The sequence below is a fragment of the Mauremys reevesii genome, linkage group 1, assembly GCF_016161935.1.
Source record: "Mauremys reevesii isolate NIE-2019 linkage group 1, ASM1616193v1, whole genome shotgun sequence".
Classification (NCBI taxonomy): Eukaryota; Metazoa; Chordata; order Testudines; family Geoemydidae; genus Mauremys; species Mauremys reevesii.
The window spans coordinates 172921402-172938503 of NC_052623.1; the positions used below are offsets into that span (position 1 = coordinate 172921402).

The 17102-nt window shown below is 41.7% G+C and overlaps 1 protein-coding gene across 4 annotated transcripts in view; it reads left to right on the top strand.

The window, feature by feature from the left end:
- The window catches only part of LOC120399100 (amyloid beta precursor protein), a 324609-nt gene that overhangs the window by 247730 nt on the left and 59777 nt on the right, over positions 1-17102 (top strand). For all 4 annotated transcript variants that reach the window (XM_039527027.1, XM_039526998.1, XM_039527007.1 and 1 more), the window contains 3 exons: positions 99-257; positions 13815-13943; positions 15808-15907. In XM_039527027.1, coding sequence (XP_039382961.1) covers positions 99-257; positions 13815-13943; positions 15808-15907 — 388 coding nt within the window. The remainder of the gene's footprint in view (positions 1-98; positions 258-13814; positions 13944-15807; positions 15908-17102) is intronic.

Below are 17102 nucleotides of genomic sequence, written 5' to 3' on the forward strand. Positions count from 1 at the left end.
AGAAGGATTTTAATGCTCTGCGCAAAAGGTACTTACCTTGCTCTGCCAACCTCTTTAACCATTGTTCTACTATTGTTCTTTAAACATGAAACATGCAGCATTTCCAGGAGAAGGTGGAATTACTGGAACAAGAAGCAGCGAATGAGAGACAGCAGCTAGTAGAGACTCACATGGCCAGAGTGGAAGCCATGCTAAATGACCGTCGCCGCATTGCTCTGGAGAACTATATCACAGCTCTGCAAGCTGTCCCTCCCAGAGTAAGTAGAATACCACAACCTGCTATGTAGAAATCACATCAGATATCCTAGAGAGAGGAACACACCAAAGTACAATTCCCCTCTATAAAGGCACAGAATAACATTTTCTTTTCCCTCACGAGAGAGTCACTAAGGATGTTGCCCAAAATTTTCAAACCTGGGTTCCTAAAGTTATGCTCCTTAATCTGTATTTAGGCACCTGATACTAAAAGTTACCTGAGCTTCAGAAGTTAAAAGCACCCACAAATCCCAACAAAGTAATAGTTAAGTGCTACAGCGTGGTGTGCAAACAGTAAAACATAAGATGCCCTTTCCATCTCAAAGTTTTGTGATTTTTGTGTGCTTAAATATTGGGATGCTGGGGGATAGAGCTCTTGTGTGAGGGTTGTTGGGCATTTGACTTCAGCTCCAGAACAGAATCTTAAATATAGTAGTTGTGCTAAATGTTGTTGTTTTTAATTGTGATATAAACAGCAGTTTCTAGATGTAGATTGGATGAAATTTTTAATGAATCCATATTTGTAATGACTAAATTTAGTCCAAAAATAATAGGTCTGTATTTCCCAGAGAATAATGAGCCCAGAGTTTGTGGAAAACAGTCAATCATTTTCTATTTTACTGACACTTATTAGGTAGAAAAAACCCTTAGGGCACTGACAAGATTTTAAGTCAATGTACAGATTCAGCAACACTGGAAAGTAATGCAAGTGATAAATTTGGAGATGCATCCAAAGCGTTGGTTAATCTGCCAGAGCAGAAAAAAAGACAGTCGAAAATACATGGCTACTGAGATTTTGAAACAAATATTCCTATCACCACCACACATTCGTATGGTTAAAAGTCTGAACAGTTCTCTGTGCTAGAATGTTGGTCATGATGACCAGGAGTTGGGCTTATGTAAGAGATTTAACCTCTCTTACTTGTCAGAATAGACTGTGTCAGTGAACCTCCCCCTGATGTCACTTGAGTAGGATGGTTTCCTTTATGGAAAAAAATCTGCTTTGCGGGGAAAAATTCCCCTTTGGAAGGAAAACTGCTTGTCAGCTGGATAGTGTGAGAGACTGTCACTACTTAACCACAGTGGTAGGAAAGATTTAAAAGCTGGGCTTCCACGTTCCAAGATTGTGCAGTGTGCAACGCAAGGCAAAAAACAAAAATTCCTATAAACAAGTCTTTCAGATAGATGATTAATGTGCAAGAGCATTGTAGCTATAACAATAAATATTTTTAAAATGAGGAAGACTGGGTTACAGGTGAAATCACAAATTCTCAAAATCACGGATTTGAAGATGCTAGGGTTTGGGGTGTTTTGGTTGGTTGGTTTTGTTTTTAATTAACCAGTTAATATTTCATCATCGGCTTTAACTCAGCCCCTCTATTCTAAAATCCTGGTATGCTTGTTTATCCTGCAGATAAGGTTGTAGAACCCTATTACTCAGCACTTAAAGGAAACTGAAATCTTCCCAGTTACATATATAAATGATGATAATGCAGTCTTTTGTAGGCTCCAACAACTTGAGCTCACCTTTTTACCCTGTATCAATTAAAAGGGGAATCTCAGGCCTCTCCTGTGAAGGCTTGTAGTGTATATCCTGTATATTCAGGGTGAATGTGGAAAAGCTTGATCCCTGGTGTTTCGGAGCATGGGATCTCTGATTAATTTTGACAGGATGGAAAGATATGCAGTCTGTGGTGTGGTAGTGGATGGTACAGGGTCTTGTGCAATCGTATGTTAAGAGTAAGATGTGACAAGTTGTGGCCTCTGACTCGTACTATAAGGATAGTGAAGAGTGTGGTCTCCAGCCCTTAATTAGTGGGTAGGTTAGCAATTTATAGATCAACGCACGGTTTCCTTTGGGATAATGCAGTCAGTAGCTCATAGCTGAAAATTACATGGGGGTAGTGCTTGAGATAAATCTAATCATAGCTTTGCTACTGATTTACTGCATGGCCTTGGGCAGATCACTTAACATCACTGAGTTTAAGTTTTCCTCTCAGTAAAATGTGGATAGCATATCTGTCTTACAAGAGGATTGTGAGGAATAAATAAGCTTCTAAAGTATTGGAGAGCCTCCAGTGAAAGGAGTACAAAGGAGTAAATATTTTAGTCTAGGTTTGGGGAGCAAAGTAACTGACGTGTAGATTTGGGGTTAGCTCCATGTCAAAAAGAGCTTAATCTTTTCCTACTTAAAAACTATTGGGACTGACAACCTGTGTCATCCTTTGGACTGTGTTGAGTAATGTGGATTTACACATCACTCCATGGAAATGGGGATTTAATGGCATCTTAAAGTGACCCTGAACTAGTCACAGCAAAAATCCCACAGTACAAAAATTGATCTGTTGCCTCCTGGAGATGTTACCATACAGAGCCCCACCGTGATCAAATGGAGGCTGTGGGGGATGAACAGCAGCTCTGAGGTTTTTAATAGTTCACCTGCCAGTTTTGTTAATGATGCTATACTTAACTCCACCTTTTTTCTCTCATTTTCATTACATTCTGTTGCCAGTATCAACCCAGATGTGTGGTTCACAAAGTGCAACAAACAAATTTTGAATGCAGTAGCAGGGCCTGTTTTGTTTTGTTGTTGGACAGTGGCTGAGAGCTGAGGGATAGTTAGTTATGGGTGAACAGTCTATCAGATGAATTTGGGCATGTGACTGTTTGGATGATCTTCTGACTCATGAACAGCAATACCATCAGAATCCAAATACCAGTCCCCTCGCACTCCCAGCTAGAGCTGTGCATACATCTCTGGACTCAACCTCATCTCTGACCTTGGGAAACAGCTGGCTGGAATGACAATGAGACAGGATGAACTCCTGGGGGTTTTGTCACTAGCAAACTGAAAGGCGCTTGGGCCTGAGGGAATCAAACCTTCTATGTTTACTGCTAAACAATCCTTCCCGAGAGGGAATTCCCGTCCAATAACATCTTCCAATGATAAGTTAAGCACTGTGCTGTTTTGTTAATATACTCACTACAGGAATAAAGTGTAAACATTCCTAGCAGCTTAATAAGTTAGTTTTCCAAGTGAAGTAGCCAGATTCTCTGAGAGAAAGTATGGGAGAGCATTTGTGTTTAAATTGGAAAACAAATGGCTGTGTTTCATTGCAGTTCCTCCGCAGAAGAATGTGCATCCGTGGTGCACAGGCTAAGGGGTGAGCCTTTTGTGAATGCTTACTGTTAAGATACAGGCAGCACATCACTGCCTTGAGAGAGAAGCATGTTCGGATTTGTAATAAACCTGTTTTGAGCTTTTTCTTTGCAGTGTAATGTTCTTTAGACCTGTGCCACGTCTTTCTTAGATGGATGAGAGGGTCACAAGCATTACATGTTGTTGATTTTGCTTTTATATAATATAAAAACACTTTCTGCCACAAAAAGGCTTTCAAGGAGAAGATAATCTAGTGAGATGGGGCAGTGAACTGGGACTCAAGCAGATCTGGGTTCAGCTCCTGGCTCTTCCCAGTCTTCCTAGTGACCCTTGGAAAGTCAATCTCGCTGTGCCTCAGTCCCCCTTATGAAAGCTACTCTCATACCTCACAGAAGTGCCATTAATAATGGCAGGGTGCTGTGATTCTACAGATAAACACCTAGTGAGGTGTTAGACATTCCCAGCACAAAGCTGAATAGGGAAAAGAGTGACAACACCCAGACTGGGGCAGGGCCGCCCAGAGGATGCCAGGGGCCTGGGGTCTTCGGCGGCGGGGGCAGGGCCGGCTCCAGGCACCAGCATTCCAAGCTGGTGCTTGGGGCGGCATTCTGCAAGGGACGGCAGTCCCTGTTGTTTTGCCCCCAAGTAGCACGTTGAATTGCCGCCGTGGGCGGCGGGGCCAGTCCATGTGCCTTTAGGGTGGCAGGCGCGTTTCCGCGGCGGCAGCAATTCGGCGGCAGCTTCTATATTTAGCTGTCCTTGGCGGCTTCAGCTAAACATAGAAGCTGCTGCCAAATTGCTGCCGCCGCGAAAACGCGCCTGCCACCCTAAGGGCACATGGACTGCTCCCGCCGCCCGCGGCAGCAATTCGGCGCGCTGCTTGGGGCAGCGAAAACTGTAGAGCCGGCCCTGGGCGGGGGTCCCACTTTGGCGGTAATTCGGCGGCAGGGGGTCCTTCCGCTCCAGGACCCACCGCCAAAGTGCCCCGAAGACCCGCGGTGGGGACTCCACACCGCCAAATTACCGCCAAAGCGGGACCCGCCGCCAAAGTGCAGCCGGGTCTTCGGCGGTAATTCGGCGGCGGGGCACTTCGGCAGCGGGTCCCAGAATGGAAAGGCCCCCTGCTGCCGAATTACCGCTGAAGACCTGGCTGCACTTCGGCGGCGGGTCCCGCTTCGGTGGTAAGGACCCCCCGCCGGCGAAGACCGGGAGCGGAAGAAGCTCCGGGGGGTCCGGGCCCCGCAAGAGTTTTCCGGGGCCCCCGGAGTGAGTGAGGGGCCCGAAAAACTCTCATGGGGGCCCCTGCAGGACATGGGGCAAATTGCCCCACTTGGCCCCCCCTCTGGGCGGCCCTGGACCGGGGTGGGACGTGGAGGGGGGAATAAGGTTAAAATTAAAACAAAAACCATGGAGAAGGTAGTAAAAAGATTGTAAAACAGGAGAGAACAGTTTTGGGTGCTGTCAGCCAAGAACAGTACAGTTTTACATGCACACGTGTACACCCAGACACAAGCTTTCCAGGCTATTGTCTTTTTTGGCCCAGGGCACCCTCGCTGGTTTTGGCATCTTGCACATCAGTGCTGAGGAACTGGAATTCAGTTATGATTTTATTTTGTGCAGGACAGATTGGTATAACTGCAATATTTTTGAAGTAATTGTACACCACAGTACAATCCCAGCTACATAGACGTTCTGCATGGTGACCCAGCATTCAGGAAAACAGAGAAAGTACAAAATGGAGTCACATAGCTCAAGGCATATTTAAGTACAAAACTAAGCAGAAAATTGAGAAAGAGAGTGCAATTGAAAGCAACATCATGCAAGCTGTCCAAAACCTCAGAGCTGAGCCTCCCCTCCGATTCTTTGTGCAGCCGAGCTGCTTCTGTACTTTGTTGCCTTTGGAAATGGAATGCAGATGTTCAGTCTCCAATGTCAAAATATTGCACTGGTTTGCACTGCTTAATGGCATTACTGCAGACAGGAGGATTAATGGCAGGTGGTGTTAATATGTAACTACAGTTAGATAATCAGTAGTTTTGTTCTTCATTTTGCAAATAAAAAAAAGAGGGGAATACATAGTCATAGTTCTCTCTGAGTAGGTTAGCTCAAATATTTGTTCACGTTTTATTTTTCACGTGTACATCGAATTTAATTGGCTTCCCCTCCTTTTCTCCCTCTCCCTCGCGCCCCCCCCCCCCATTTGATCTTCGTAGTTACCTTTGGCTTCCTATGTTACAAACTTTTTTTCCCCTCAAGTTCACAGTGGTATAAGAAAGGAAATATAAGGGAAAAAGTTCAGAGGCTCATTTTCCCACTGCCTTGTACACTGTGCGCAGAGGGTTTAAAATGCTACCGTCCTGATTTGAAAATGCTAGGCACAAGCGTAAATCACAGCCCATGGGATAAGGCCCTGAATGTCTGGCTGAGTTCAGTTGCCATGTTGTTTTTGTTCAGCTGCTCTAAGAAGACGATAGTTTGTGCTTTTAGGGCAACACGGCTCACTTGCAGAAGGTGGTAGTGCCCTCTGCACAATGGGGTAGAGTTTTGGCCATCACGGTGGGAGAGAAGGGCATGTGAAGGGGCCTCTGCTCCCTGAGCACTGCAGGTCTTTCCTGAACCTAATTAGGCTGCTGTGGGAGGTGCAATTGGGGGGTAGACCAAAGTGGGGGAGGGTCTTTTATGTCAGCAGTTGCACTGATCAAATGATCAAAATACCTGGAGTTCGGAAAGAGGGGCAGCCCATAGACCCACTCACCTAAACCCACAGCTGTGGAGTTTTTTGCACAAAGCCCAATTATGGGATTTGTGCCAGGAGGAGTGGGTTTCAGCTTTTTGTTTAAACTGGGTCAAACTTTGAGAAATCAGCATTTTCAGCATTTTTCCAGCTGCTGTTGAAAATGCTTTTGTGTGGATAAAAACAGACTCCCTTGCTTCCTAGATGGTTTGCCTGATCACGTAGTGTAGTCATAATCCTCGGTTTGCCAGCAGTAGAAGATGGGTTTTCTAGGAGCAAACTACTGATGAAACAAAATGGAGGCAAACCTAGCCATGTGGTAGGTTTTCCATAACTTTGTCAGGTCCCATTTTATCTAAAACCCAGTTTTCAGAGGGAAGTTTTTCTAATAAATGTTTCTGGCTTTGCTCCATCTCAATATCAAGTAAGAGCAAAATTTGCAGGTGTTTTTAATTTTGTAAAACCTAGTGAGTTAAGGTTTCGAAAAGCAAAACCACAATTTGTCCAAATCTTGGTCCCATTTTATCCTTCTCTCCAAAAGTCAAGGGAGGTGTAAAGCTGGGAAGATTGGATATAAATTGTGGTATTTTGCCCATGTGTAGCGTAAATAACAATTTATTGCGGGGGGCTAGCAAAAGTTGCAGATAGAAACCTCATTAAAACCATATGAAAGGAAACTAAATCCAGGTTTTAGTTATGTCTGAAATGTTATTTCAGTGTGAAAGTGTCTTTAAATATTTGTAGCTCACCCTTCAGTGGAGTCTTTCTTCAATGCTCCCATGATAATCCGCTTTTTCTGCACCAGACCAGTCCCATTAACTTTACAGTCATCTGATAAAATCCAGTAAGTTAATCATCCTTATGGGCTAATAAAAAGAAGTAATTGTTGGGCATGCCTCTTGTTTTCAAGTGTGCGAAAAGCTTTTGATCAAAATGATGAGGCTGCTCAAAATTTCGCATGGAAGTTTCCCTAGAAGCTGTTTTTCAAATACACAGAATTGCTTTAATTGGGTTTTTGTTGTTGCTGTTTTTCAGTGGTCAGTATTCTGTGCTAGTGAAATGGGAGTCAGCTTGTTGTCTGTATCAATATAGACTAAATTTGATAAACTTCCATTTTCCATAAACGCAGTGAAATTGTTGTTTCAAAACACATTACACACGAGTCGCTGAGATTGAAATGGTGGTTTAATAGCATAGGAAGATAATAGGTTTAAGGGTTGTATAATATTTCTCACCTGCTTGCAACTGCTGTATCAGAGCTCAAATTTCTGATAATGTCTGGTTTCTGGGTCAGGAAAGAGACCAGTGGGACACTTTTCATTGTAATTGCCTCTTGAAAAGAAAATATAAGAGTTTTTATGTGCTAACTTGGTGGGTATAAATAAAGCCAGACTTCCACCAGTTAATCATTTCCACAGACTCCAGTATAGAGGAATCCTTTGGGTACTAAAGCTGAAAGTTGGAATAAATGAGAAAATAAAGGGGGGGGAGTAAACCTCAGGATATACATTAATAGAATTCCCTTTATAGACAAATGGCAAGGAACTGTCAACATTGACTAGAATAAAATCAAACTAAGGCCTTCTTGGTATGGCAAAGATTAGTAGAAAATGGAGATAAAGAACTTTTTCTATTTAGGATGTTATAGGAACAGCTTCTGTTAGCCTACACTTTGCAGCCTTCTGTTTGCTTCATGAAAGTATTTCATAAATGAATGCCTAGAACCGTGAATTCACTATTATGGGGGTGAGTGTTCTCTCATAATACCTTACATTTATAAAGCTGTTACATCAAGAAGGGTCTCAAAATGCTTTTTTGACCTTGGGTGTATAGATCACTTCTCCCACCATTGAAATGCAGCCATTTCTGGAGTGAAAATTCAGCAGCTATTGTCCATTAGGAAGATATCAAGAAAAACTTGAACAAATAAAATTACAGGAGGGATTTAGACAGACAGATTCTAATTACCTGAGTTTGGAATTTGTCCAAGACATTAGAGTTAACACTTCACTCGTGGAAGTGGAAGTGGAAAAAGTTGTCTGTGAATATTCATGGATTGTTTATGGTCATGAAACATTTATTTTGCCTCTCATCCAAATGATGGCACTGGCAGTAGCACATCTCCCACAACTCCAATGTAAGGCATAGATTCAGTACTACTATAACTAAGAGGAACAGATGCCATCTGCCAAGTTGTTATCAGAGTTTCCTGCTTCATCTGGACTTTCATTGTGTCTCTCAATTTCCAAACTGTTATGGAAATTTTAAGACTGTGTGATTAAGCACACTCCAGTCAGGAAATTACACAGTCAAGGTCATATTTGCAACTTTAACTCTGTCCTTTGTATACATTTTCAAAGTCTGTAACAAGACTGTTTCCCAAATAATAGAGTATAGACACAAATGCAGTATCTTGTAATAATGTGTATGCAGGATGAGCTGAATGGAAGACATTCACAAACCAACTATGAAAACTACAGATAACCATCATTACACAGCATGCTCCACACTAAGTCTGCAGTAATAGACTAACAGTTAAAATTGACTGGCCTGTGGTAAATTTGCAGCTATATTACATTGTAGTTAACTGTCTCATCTGAATTGGATCAAGAAAGACTGCGGCTGAGTTGATGGAAAGATATATAGTATTTGGGTGCTAACAGAATAAGCTTTTTAAAAAGAACTTATTTTAGAACTTACCAGAGAGAAAACTTGTCTGTAAAGGTATTTGCTAGGCCATTCTGGCAATTAATTTAAGTATAAAAGATTATAAATATGATTGTAGAAAATAATGCAGTATATACCAGTATTCTATATTATTGGAGAAATAATATGTGATCATGTAATTAGGCTGTATCATACGGGGACTAAGTTTTGTTTGTTTTTTAAAAGGCAGGTGTTTGAATCTGCTGAAAGGTTAGGAATGTTAAATTAAATTCCATAGAAGATGGGTTACTGGGTAGGATGCAGGTGAAGTAATCAAGAGTGCTTGATGAGCGCAAGTTCTCATACCACTCCACAATTTATTACATAGATAACCTCAGTCTGTTTGTGTCTGCACACATATGCACACTGTTCTTCTTAACATATAGATAATGTGAGCATGCCCTTGCTCTTAAGAAATTTAGTCTCCATGCCAAACAATCAGGATTTTGCAGTGTTCTGAAATCAGCATTACACGATATTCTTAATTAAATAAGATGTGTTCAAAATGTTGAGGAATTCGGGATGCTGCTGCTTAGGAGGTAATTTAATTTCTTGTTACTGGATTAATAAGAGTAGCCGAAAGGGCCAGTCACGATAAATATGTGTGTGTGAATGAGAAAAGTCAATTTGCAAAATACAGTTTGCTTTCTGATAAAGTTAAGTGAGATAATAAAAAAGATTTTGTCAATTCTCGCTGGACTGTAATGAAAATTATTCTATAGGGCTCAGACAGCCCCTGCTTAACTGCCTTATGTAGCTTATTATCTGTTTGGCATACAGTCCTGCAGCTGTTTGTTTATTATTATTAATAGTAGTAGTATAGCTACAAATGTATAAAAAGAAAAAACATTCTTAAAAATAGGGAGCAGAATTTTCAGTTGATAAGTACCATACCCAGTAATTTTTCAATAATTATCAACCCTGCAGATTAAATATCAAATATAAGACACACAGGGCTGACTCAGTGGTCTAGAGGCAGTGCATTCTTACGCAGAGGGGATCAGAGTTCAGACCTTAAGATTTAAATGATCAGATATTAGCAATGTTTTCATTTATGCTTTAATCTGAAGGTCCCTTCCCCACCTGCCCCTCCAGCTGTAGGAATCCATGCCCTAAAATTACAATAATCCGTCCAGCCGTAGGAACTGGTCCTGCATCCCTTCAAAGTGGGTAATTCTCAGTGAAGAGAATGGGAGTTCTGCATGTGATAGGATTGCAAGGATTTGGCCCTTGCTGCAAACTTAGTTTTTGTGGGGTGGGCACAAGATCACTTTAATCCCTTCTTAAAACTCGACTCTGCCAGGATGCCTACAAGACGCTATCTGCTGAGAACAGCTAGGCAGGAAGTGAGCCATACCTAATGTTCATTTTGCTAAGGCATGCTCCTTTCCCTGTCATCTCATTCTCTACCTCCTCAGCATCCCCTTGTTTGCTCCATCCACCTAGATTATAAACTCTTTGGGGTGTAGGTGCTGTCTTTTACTATATCTTTGCCCAGTTCCTAGCACAATGAGGTCCTGATGTCAGTCAGGGCCTCTAGTTACTATTGTAATACAAATAACATTAAACTGATCTTTAGAATAGTTAGATAATCAAGGGGCAAGTACCACCACTTCATTATTCTATATGCATATCTCCAGCACCAGCAGTTACCAATTTATTATATTCTTTTTCCATTATCGTCCTTGAAAAGTAATTTTATTTTTCCATGACCGAAATTGTGTTTATAAAACATAGAGGTTATTTGTGGACCCAGCCACACCCAAACAGGCAAAGCTGCTACTGTGCTTTCATTGCTCCTTACTAAATTTAACAGCTTTGTCTAGAATTGAGTTTCTTAAATTTCTGGCATCAGACTGGGGAGGAGAGGGAGTACTGACCTCTTCCAGAAAAGGCATGAGTATGATCATTTTTTCTTGGACAACTGAAGACTCTGGAAAAGCAGAACCAATAGACAAGTATCTCATTTGTTTTGTTGAGCCCAAAGTAGAAATGACCTCACATCTCCATTTAGCCATGGAAGCTTGTAGATTATTTGCTCAGCTATGCACAGGGAGTTAGTGGCAGTGACAGACATATAACCCAGATCTCCTGACTCAGTCCCCTCTAATAACTACTGGACATCAGGCAAGCCTGAATGGTGCCCAGGGTGCCTCTGCATTGCCCTACCCTTTGTTCTCCCTCTTCCAGTCCCTTTTACAGAGATTCCACACACTTGCTGATCCAGCCACCACCGTGATTGGGGCCTGGGTTTATTCAGACAATAACTCAAAAGTAAAACTCAAAGTTCCAAAAATCTGTCCCCAAAGCATGGCTCTTACCTCAGAGCCGTGGGGAGCGAAAGGGGTCCTTCATAAAGTTCTTTCTTTTGAGTTAATAGGGGTGACCCGCTTTGTAGTTCAGCTTGCAAATGTCTTGCTCAGAGCTAACACCAATGTAGACTTCCTAGAGTCAGCTCCCACAAACAGCTGCTTCTCCTCTCTTGTAAGGAACCATCTGCTTGAGGCTCCCTCCCCGCACCTGGTGTCTCTGTTTGTTTAGCTCATGTAACAAGCCTGATCCTGCCTTCAAATCTCCTGCAGGCAGCTCCCTTGCTCCATCTCACCCCCTTTGCTCTCTCACACGTACCTGTGGGGATGAATGTTGTGGCAGCAGTCAAGAAATCCTGTTTTATAGATACATGTAATCCAGCTCTTCCAGTGATGGCTTTTCACAAGCTCCTAGCTATTGGCAAATGAACTTTATGAATCAGTGTGAGACAATAGAATGTTTCACAACATCAAAAACTCTCCTTAGCTTTAAGTCACGCTTCTTCAGAGTCCTGATTTCCTAAACTTCATTGTGTGGGTCAGTATAGTTAAAAACAAACCTGCAGACTTGTTTGAGCACATGCAGAATATCTAGTGCTTTTTTTCCCTCCGTTGGAAAGAAACTAAGGTGTCACTACTGTACAAAAACCTGTATATTTAATAGTTCATTTGATGTCTTGTGCTTTTAATTAAGTTTCATGTGCAAACATCCAAGAGTCACTTCTTGGCAAATGGTGCTCTAGTCTCTCATGATTTATCTGTTGTATCTTCCCGTTAGTAGTAAGTTTTGGGCTTTTCTCAATTTTTTCAATAATTACACTTAAAGTATGTTGCCATGTTATGCAGATGGGGCTAGCAGAATAAGTGGTCCTTAAGAGGAATTTATTATTGCTACAGCAATAAGACCTCTCTTAGTATAGTTGTCCCAGATAATGTAAATCTTCCTGGGTCTGACCATCACAGTAGACGAAAACATGTTGAGGGAAAACAAGAAATGTGTCCCATGGCATTAAACATGAAACTTAAAAGGAGACTCTCTTCAAGAAATAGAGATTAATCCGTTTGTCTTCTCTACCCTAACCTATTTTTATTTTTTAATATTTCTTGAGGCAAAGAGGACTGAAATGTCAACAAAGATAATCTCACTTCCTTTCTTTGAAGTTCCACCATTGTTTTTAGACTTCCTGTGCTTCCTTTCTTCTCTAGGCTCTGTTTCTGTAATCCTTTGACAGTTATTGTTTCAGTTCACGTTGTCCTTACTGCAGCGCTCATAAGGTTATTTACTTTTAGGGACTTTGTCCGTAGCACGAGTCTGCTGGCAGTTTCATTCCAAGACTCTGTACCACTAATGAATTTCAGTCCTAAAGCCAATAAAGCTTTTTATTTGACTTTGGAAACAATGTTGCATTTTTTTTTATCTCTAGGCTAGACATTTCCTTAGAAGAGATTTTCTTTTTTCTTTTCTTTCCTTTTTTAAAGATTTTTGAAAACTAAAGAGATCCTTAACTCTTGGAACACTATACATCAGTGTACACATCCTGATTAAATTTCAGCAGGCTTTATCCCTATAAATGAGCACCTATCCCAGTCTTCTTCACACCTTCTGAACCCATTCTCGATTCACTCCCACCCTACTCCTCCAGGGTGGAGGTGGGAAAATGGGAACCTAGAGGTAGGAAAGGGGAAGTGGGGACCCAGGAGGGCAGGGATCTGAGTTCTGAGGGGGGTGAGGATAGAGATGAGGGAACATAGAGCCCTTGGCATGGGAGGGCATTGGGGGAAAGGGGAATGGGAGGGCACACAGAGCCTCTCCCTTGGGGAGGGTCAGTGGTATGGGCACAAATCCCCTTTACATGAGGGACAGAGAGGGAAGAGTTGCATAGAGTCCCTGAAATGGAGGGAGATGGGAGGGTAGCACACAGGGAGCTAGTGAGAAGGAAGTGAAGGAATGCAGAGTCGTCCCTGGTGGGTGCAGGGTGTTTGGCCTAGACAAGCTGTGGAAATGTATGAACTCCTAGTTTCAGGTAGGCCTCAATTAGCATCTTAACTAGGCATTTCCTGTCATGCAGTTCAGGTTGATTACTTATTGCTGACACCAACAGTAAAACAGTTACTGGGTACATCTACACTGCAGTTAAACACCCACAGCTGGCCTGTGCCGGCTGACTCAGGCTCGGGTTGCGGGACTGTTTAATTGCAATGTAGTCTTACAGACTGGAAGACAGGCTCTTTGACCCTGCGAAGTGGGAGGGTCCCAGAGCTCAGGCTGCAGCCTACACTGCAGTTAAACAGCCCTGCAGCCTGAGCCTCAGTCAGCTGGTGCTGGCCCACTGCGTTTTTTAATTGCAGTGTCAATGTACCCACTAAGAGAAATGTAACAGATGGAATTTAAATCGGGCCAAGCTGGACATTCCCAACGCGCTCTAGTGGTCATATTGATCTGCGGCCATTGCCCAGCTGCATAACCTGCGATATACTGATCAAGTGATTGGATGTTCTTCCCAGTAGTTGCACCTTCTTCAGTGGGCAGGTGTTGAAAGCAGTGACTGTTTTGGTGCTTTGTCTCAGCCTCTGATCTAAGGTATCCCAGTGCTCAGATATGCAGAAAAGTATGTTGAATTCAGAATTTTCTTCTGCTTTTCTTCCATAGCCTCGCCATGTGTTCAATATGCTGAAGAAGTACGTGCGTGCAGAGCAGAAAGACAGACAGCATACCCTCAAACACTTCGAACATGTCCGCATGGTGGATCCAAAGAAAGCTGCCCAAATCAGATCTCAGGTAATAACCAGTAAATAGGGCAAGCAGCGTTTTGAACTATTGCAAATCTACCATCAGCAATTTAAATTAACTTCTGTCTCCTGAATATACACTGTAAACTGTAATACTATCTGTTAAATAGTTGACTCCCTCTTTTTTACAATTTTAAATACAATAAGATCTTAAACATTCTGACCAGGATTTCTGTAGTCATTTGTAAGGATACTTCATGGTGCCCATAACTATAAGTCGTGCATTTTGCTTGTGTCTAACACTTTTCAGCTTAGATCACTGTATTTCATGGCACATCGACCGCTGAATGATGTTCAACCCTTGATACATTTGTTTTGGAACAGTTTTCATATTTTTCTTGCAAATTACATAGAACAAAAAAGAAGCCAACAGAGATGTAGTTGACTTTCAAGATGCCAATTAAACTTGTAGACACGGTGGCTGAATTTGAAAATATGTGCTGTAATCTGTAGAATCTGCTTTTTCTTTACTGATACCATGTAATTGGAAACTCTGCCCCAGCTGTGATTCTTGAACTGCTAAGGTCTTGCTAGCAGCCAAATTAAAGACATGTAATTCCATTAATGTCGTGGTTTACACAGTAGATACCCTTTAGTTTGAACTCCTATGCCAGATTTGGAAGTTGAGATTTTATTGTTTCAAAATCACAGGAATCTGAAATGTTCACTTCTAACTATCCCCTGAAGGAACCTTAAAAAATCATCATTTTTTTTAAACCTTTAATATGACCATTTATCTTAAAATTTGGATTACTTTAAAACTGAGGCTGTGTGCAGATGAAATTTGCAGTATACAGGGAAGTTTGGCAGTTGCTGGACAAGGAAGAATGAGAATTGGCAAATAAGAAATTAGAACAAGGAATGCAGATGTTTTTCTGAATGTACCTGCACTGGTCCCTGTGTTTTCTCAGCACAGCAGAACTGCAATAAGAGCAAATGTGAGTGCTGAGATCTTGGTACTGAGGGATGTTTCCTCCTCTATATTTTATTGACTTCTAGAGCTGGTCAGAAAATTGCAGGGGGGCGGGGAGGTCTGCAGAAAAGTAACTTTTTGGTGAAAAATTAAAAACCAAAATATTCTAGTTATGAAAAGCTACCACAGTGCCTCATAGGAGTTGTAGTTTGGGTGTCTTATGTCCCCACTCTCTTGTATAGGGTGGGCTTCCTTGTCAAATTACGTCATCCATAATGCACTATGGTCTAGCCTCTTGGTGGTGGGAGATGGTGCTTCATGGGAGTCCAGTGGCATGATGCATCATAGGAGAGGAAGTCCAGCTGGGAAGCCCAGCTCATAGAAACTGAGGACATGAGGTACCAAAACAGAACTACAGCTACCACAGCTGCATTTCTGAATTGAATAATTTTTACTTTTGGATTAAATCATTTTGGTTTTTGGAACATTCAGTTTTTCATCAAAAAATCAAAATTTTACACAGAAAGCAAACACTTTCTGTGAAAATATTTGTTTAGTCAAAAAACCCAATTTTCTATCAAAAAGCAGGTTCAGCCAAAAAATTTTGACCACCTTCATTGATACCGTCATCTCATTCAGTCCTTGTTCACATGTTTGGTATGGACAAGGATGCTAGGACAAAGATGTACGCTCAGATGCAGGGACACAAGAAGGGGCCAGACAGCAGAACCATTGCCAGAAAGACTGTTTCTGTGTCAGCTGCCAGAGAGAGCTGAAATGTGCAATGCTGGAGACTTGCAGAATCCACGAGGCATGCCTCAGTGTGTTTATACCTTCTTCCTCTGAAAACTGTCATGCTTTGTAATATATAGATCTGCAGTGATGACTGTAGGTAAAATGCTAATGATTTCCCCTCAAAATGGATCTTCTATTTCGGTAGGTTATGACACACCTACGTGTGATATATGAGCGCATGAACCAGTCTCTTTCCCTTCTCTACAACGTACCAGCGGTTGCTGAGGAGATTCAAGATGAAGTGGGTAAGTTAACTGTTTGGTTTTTGTATAAGAATCATAATGATCTAGAAAGAAATTGGGTCTTAATGTTCAAATAGAAAAAGAGTTAAAATACAGTGCTTCCTTTTGTCTATAGTGAAAATAGCTAGCAAATAAGAGGACAAACCTGTCAATGTTTTAAAACTATAAATGGGGACATTTCGGGGGATGTAAATTATGGACGTATCTTTTATCTTGATGTACTCTGGACTACGATGAACTTTCTAGAGGGACTGAATGGAAAAAGATTATTCATATTTTGCTTGCATAATGGCCTCTCCCTCCTACATTATTTTTTTGAAGTGGCTATCTTTTAATACAGGATTTTAATTCTCATAGAATATATGCAACAATGTCTTCACAATTTTTGTTTGAGTGTATTAATTTACACTTGGCACCCACACACTGTAAAGAAAACAGCTGTTGACTCTTGTCACCACTAGATTTGGGAGGATAACTGATGGAGATCAAATCATATTTCTTTCTTTTGGATATTTAATTCAATGGGATAAATCTAATTTAGGTGTCTTGAGAAGACTCCAAGCAAAATATTAACTTGCCAAGACTTAAGCATCTTTTCTTTGACTGATCATTATGATGCTTTCAAGCTGGCATATTTCCAGTTAAATTTCAGCAATTCCATGTCACTCGATATGACATGGGAAATTTGAGAATGGCAATGAGTCATACCACTGTAGAGTAGATAACAGTTAAATGGCGTAGAGGAACCATGCATGTAAGTCCTCCATGAGGGTTTTCATTGTTCTAGTTTAAAACTCCTGATTCTTCTTAGAGTGATGGTACCTATTGTATTTCACTGTGGGTTACTTATGTGCACCATGTGCCTGGAGTTGGAGCATTTGAAAGTGTCTGTTGGTCTGCCCATGTATCCTGGCTCCCCACATGCTTCCGTCTGAGTCGATAAAGGGCGGGTTAGACCGACCGCATCTTCAGTTCCTTCTCACCACCACATGGTCCAGGTCAGAACCTTCAGTGTCCTAGTCTCTGACACAGTTATAATTGTATAGTTTTATCAGATTTAGTTGTTATTTTAATAGTTTAAATAGGGTAGAGCTCAGGGGTCTCCCCCTGCCCGAGTACCCCATTCGGGTACTGGACTATGCCCGTGATCCTTGTCAGTCAGTGACGACCACCAACGCTGCCTTTACTGCCTGAGAGA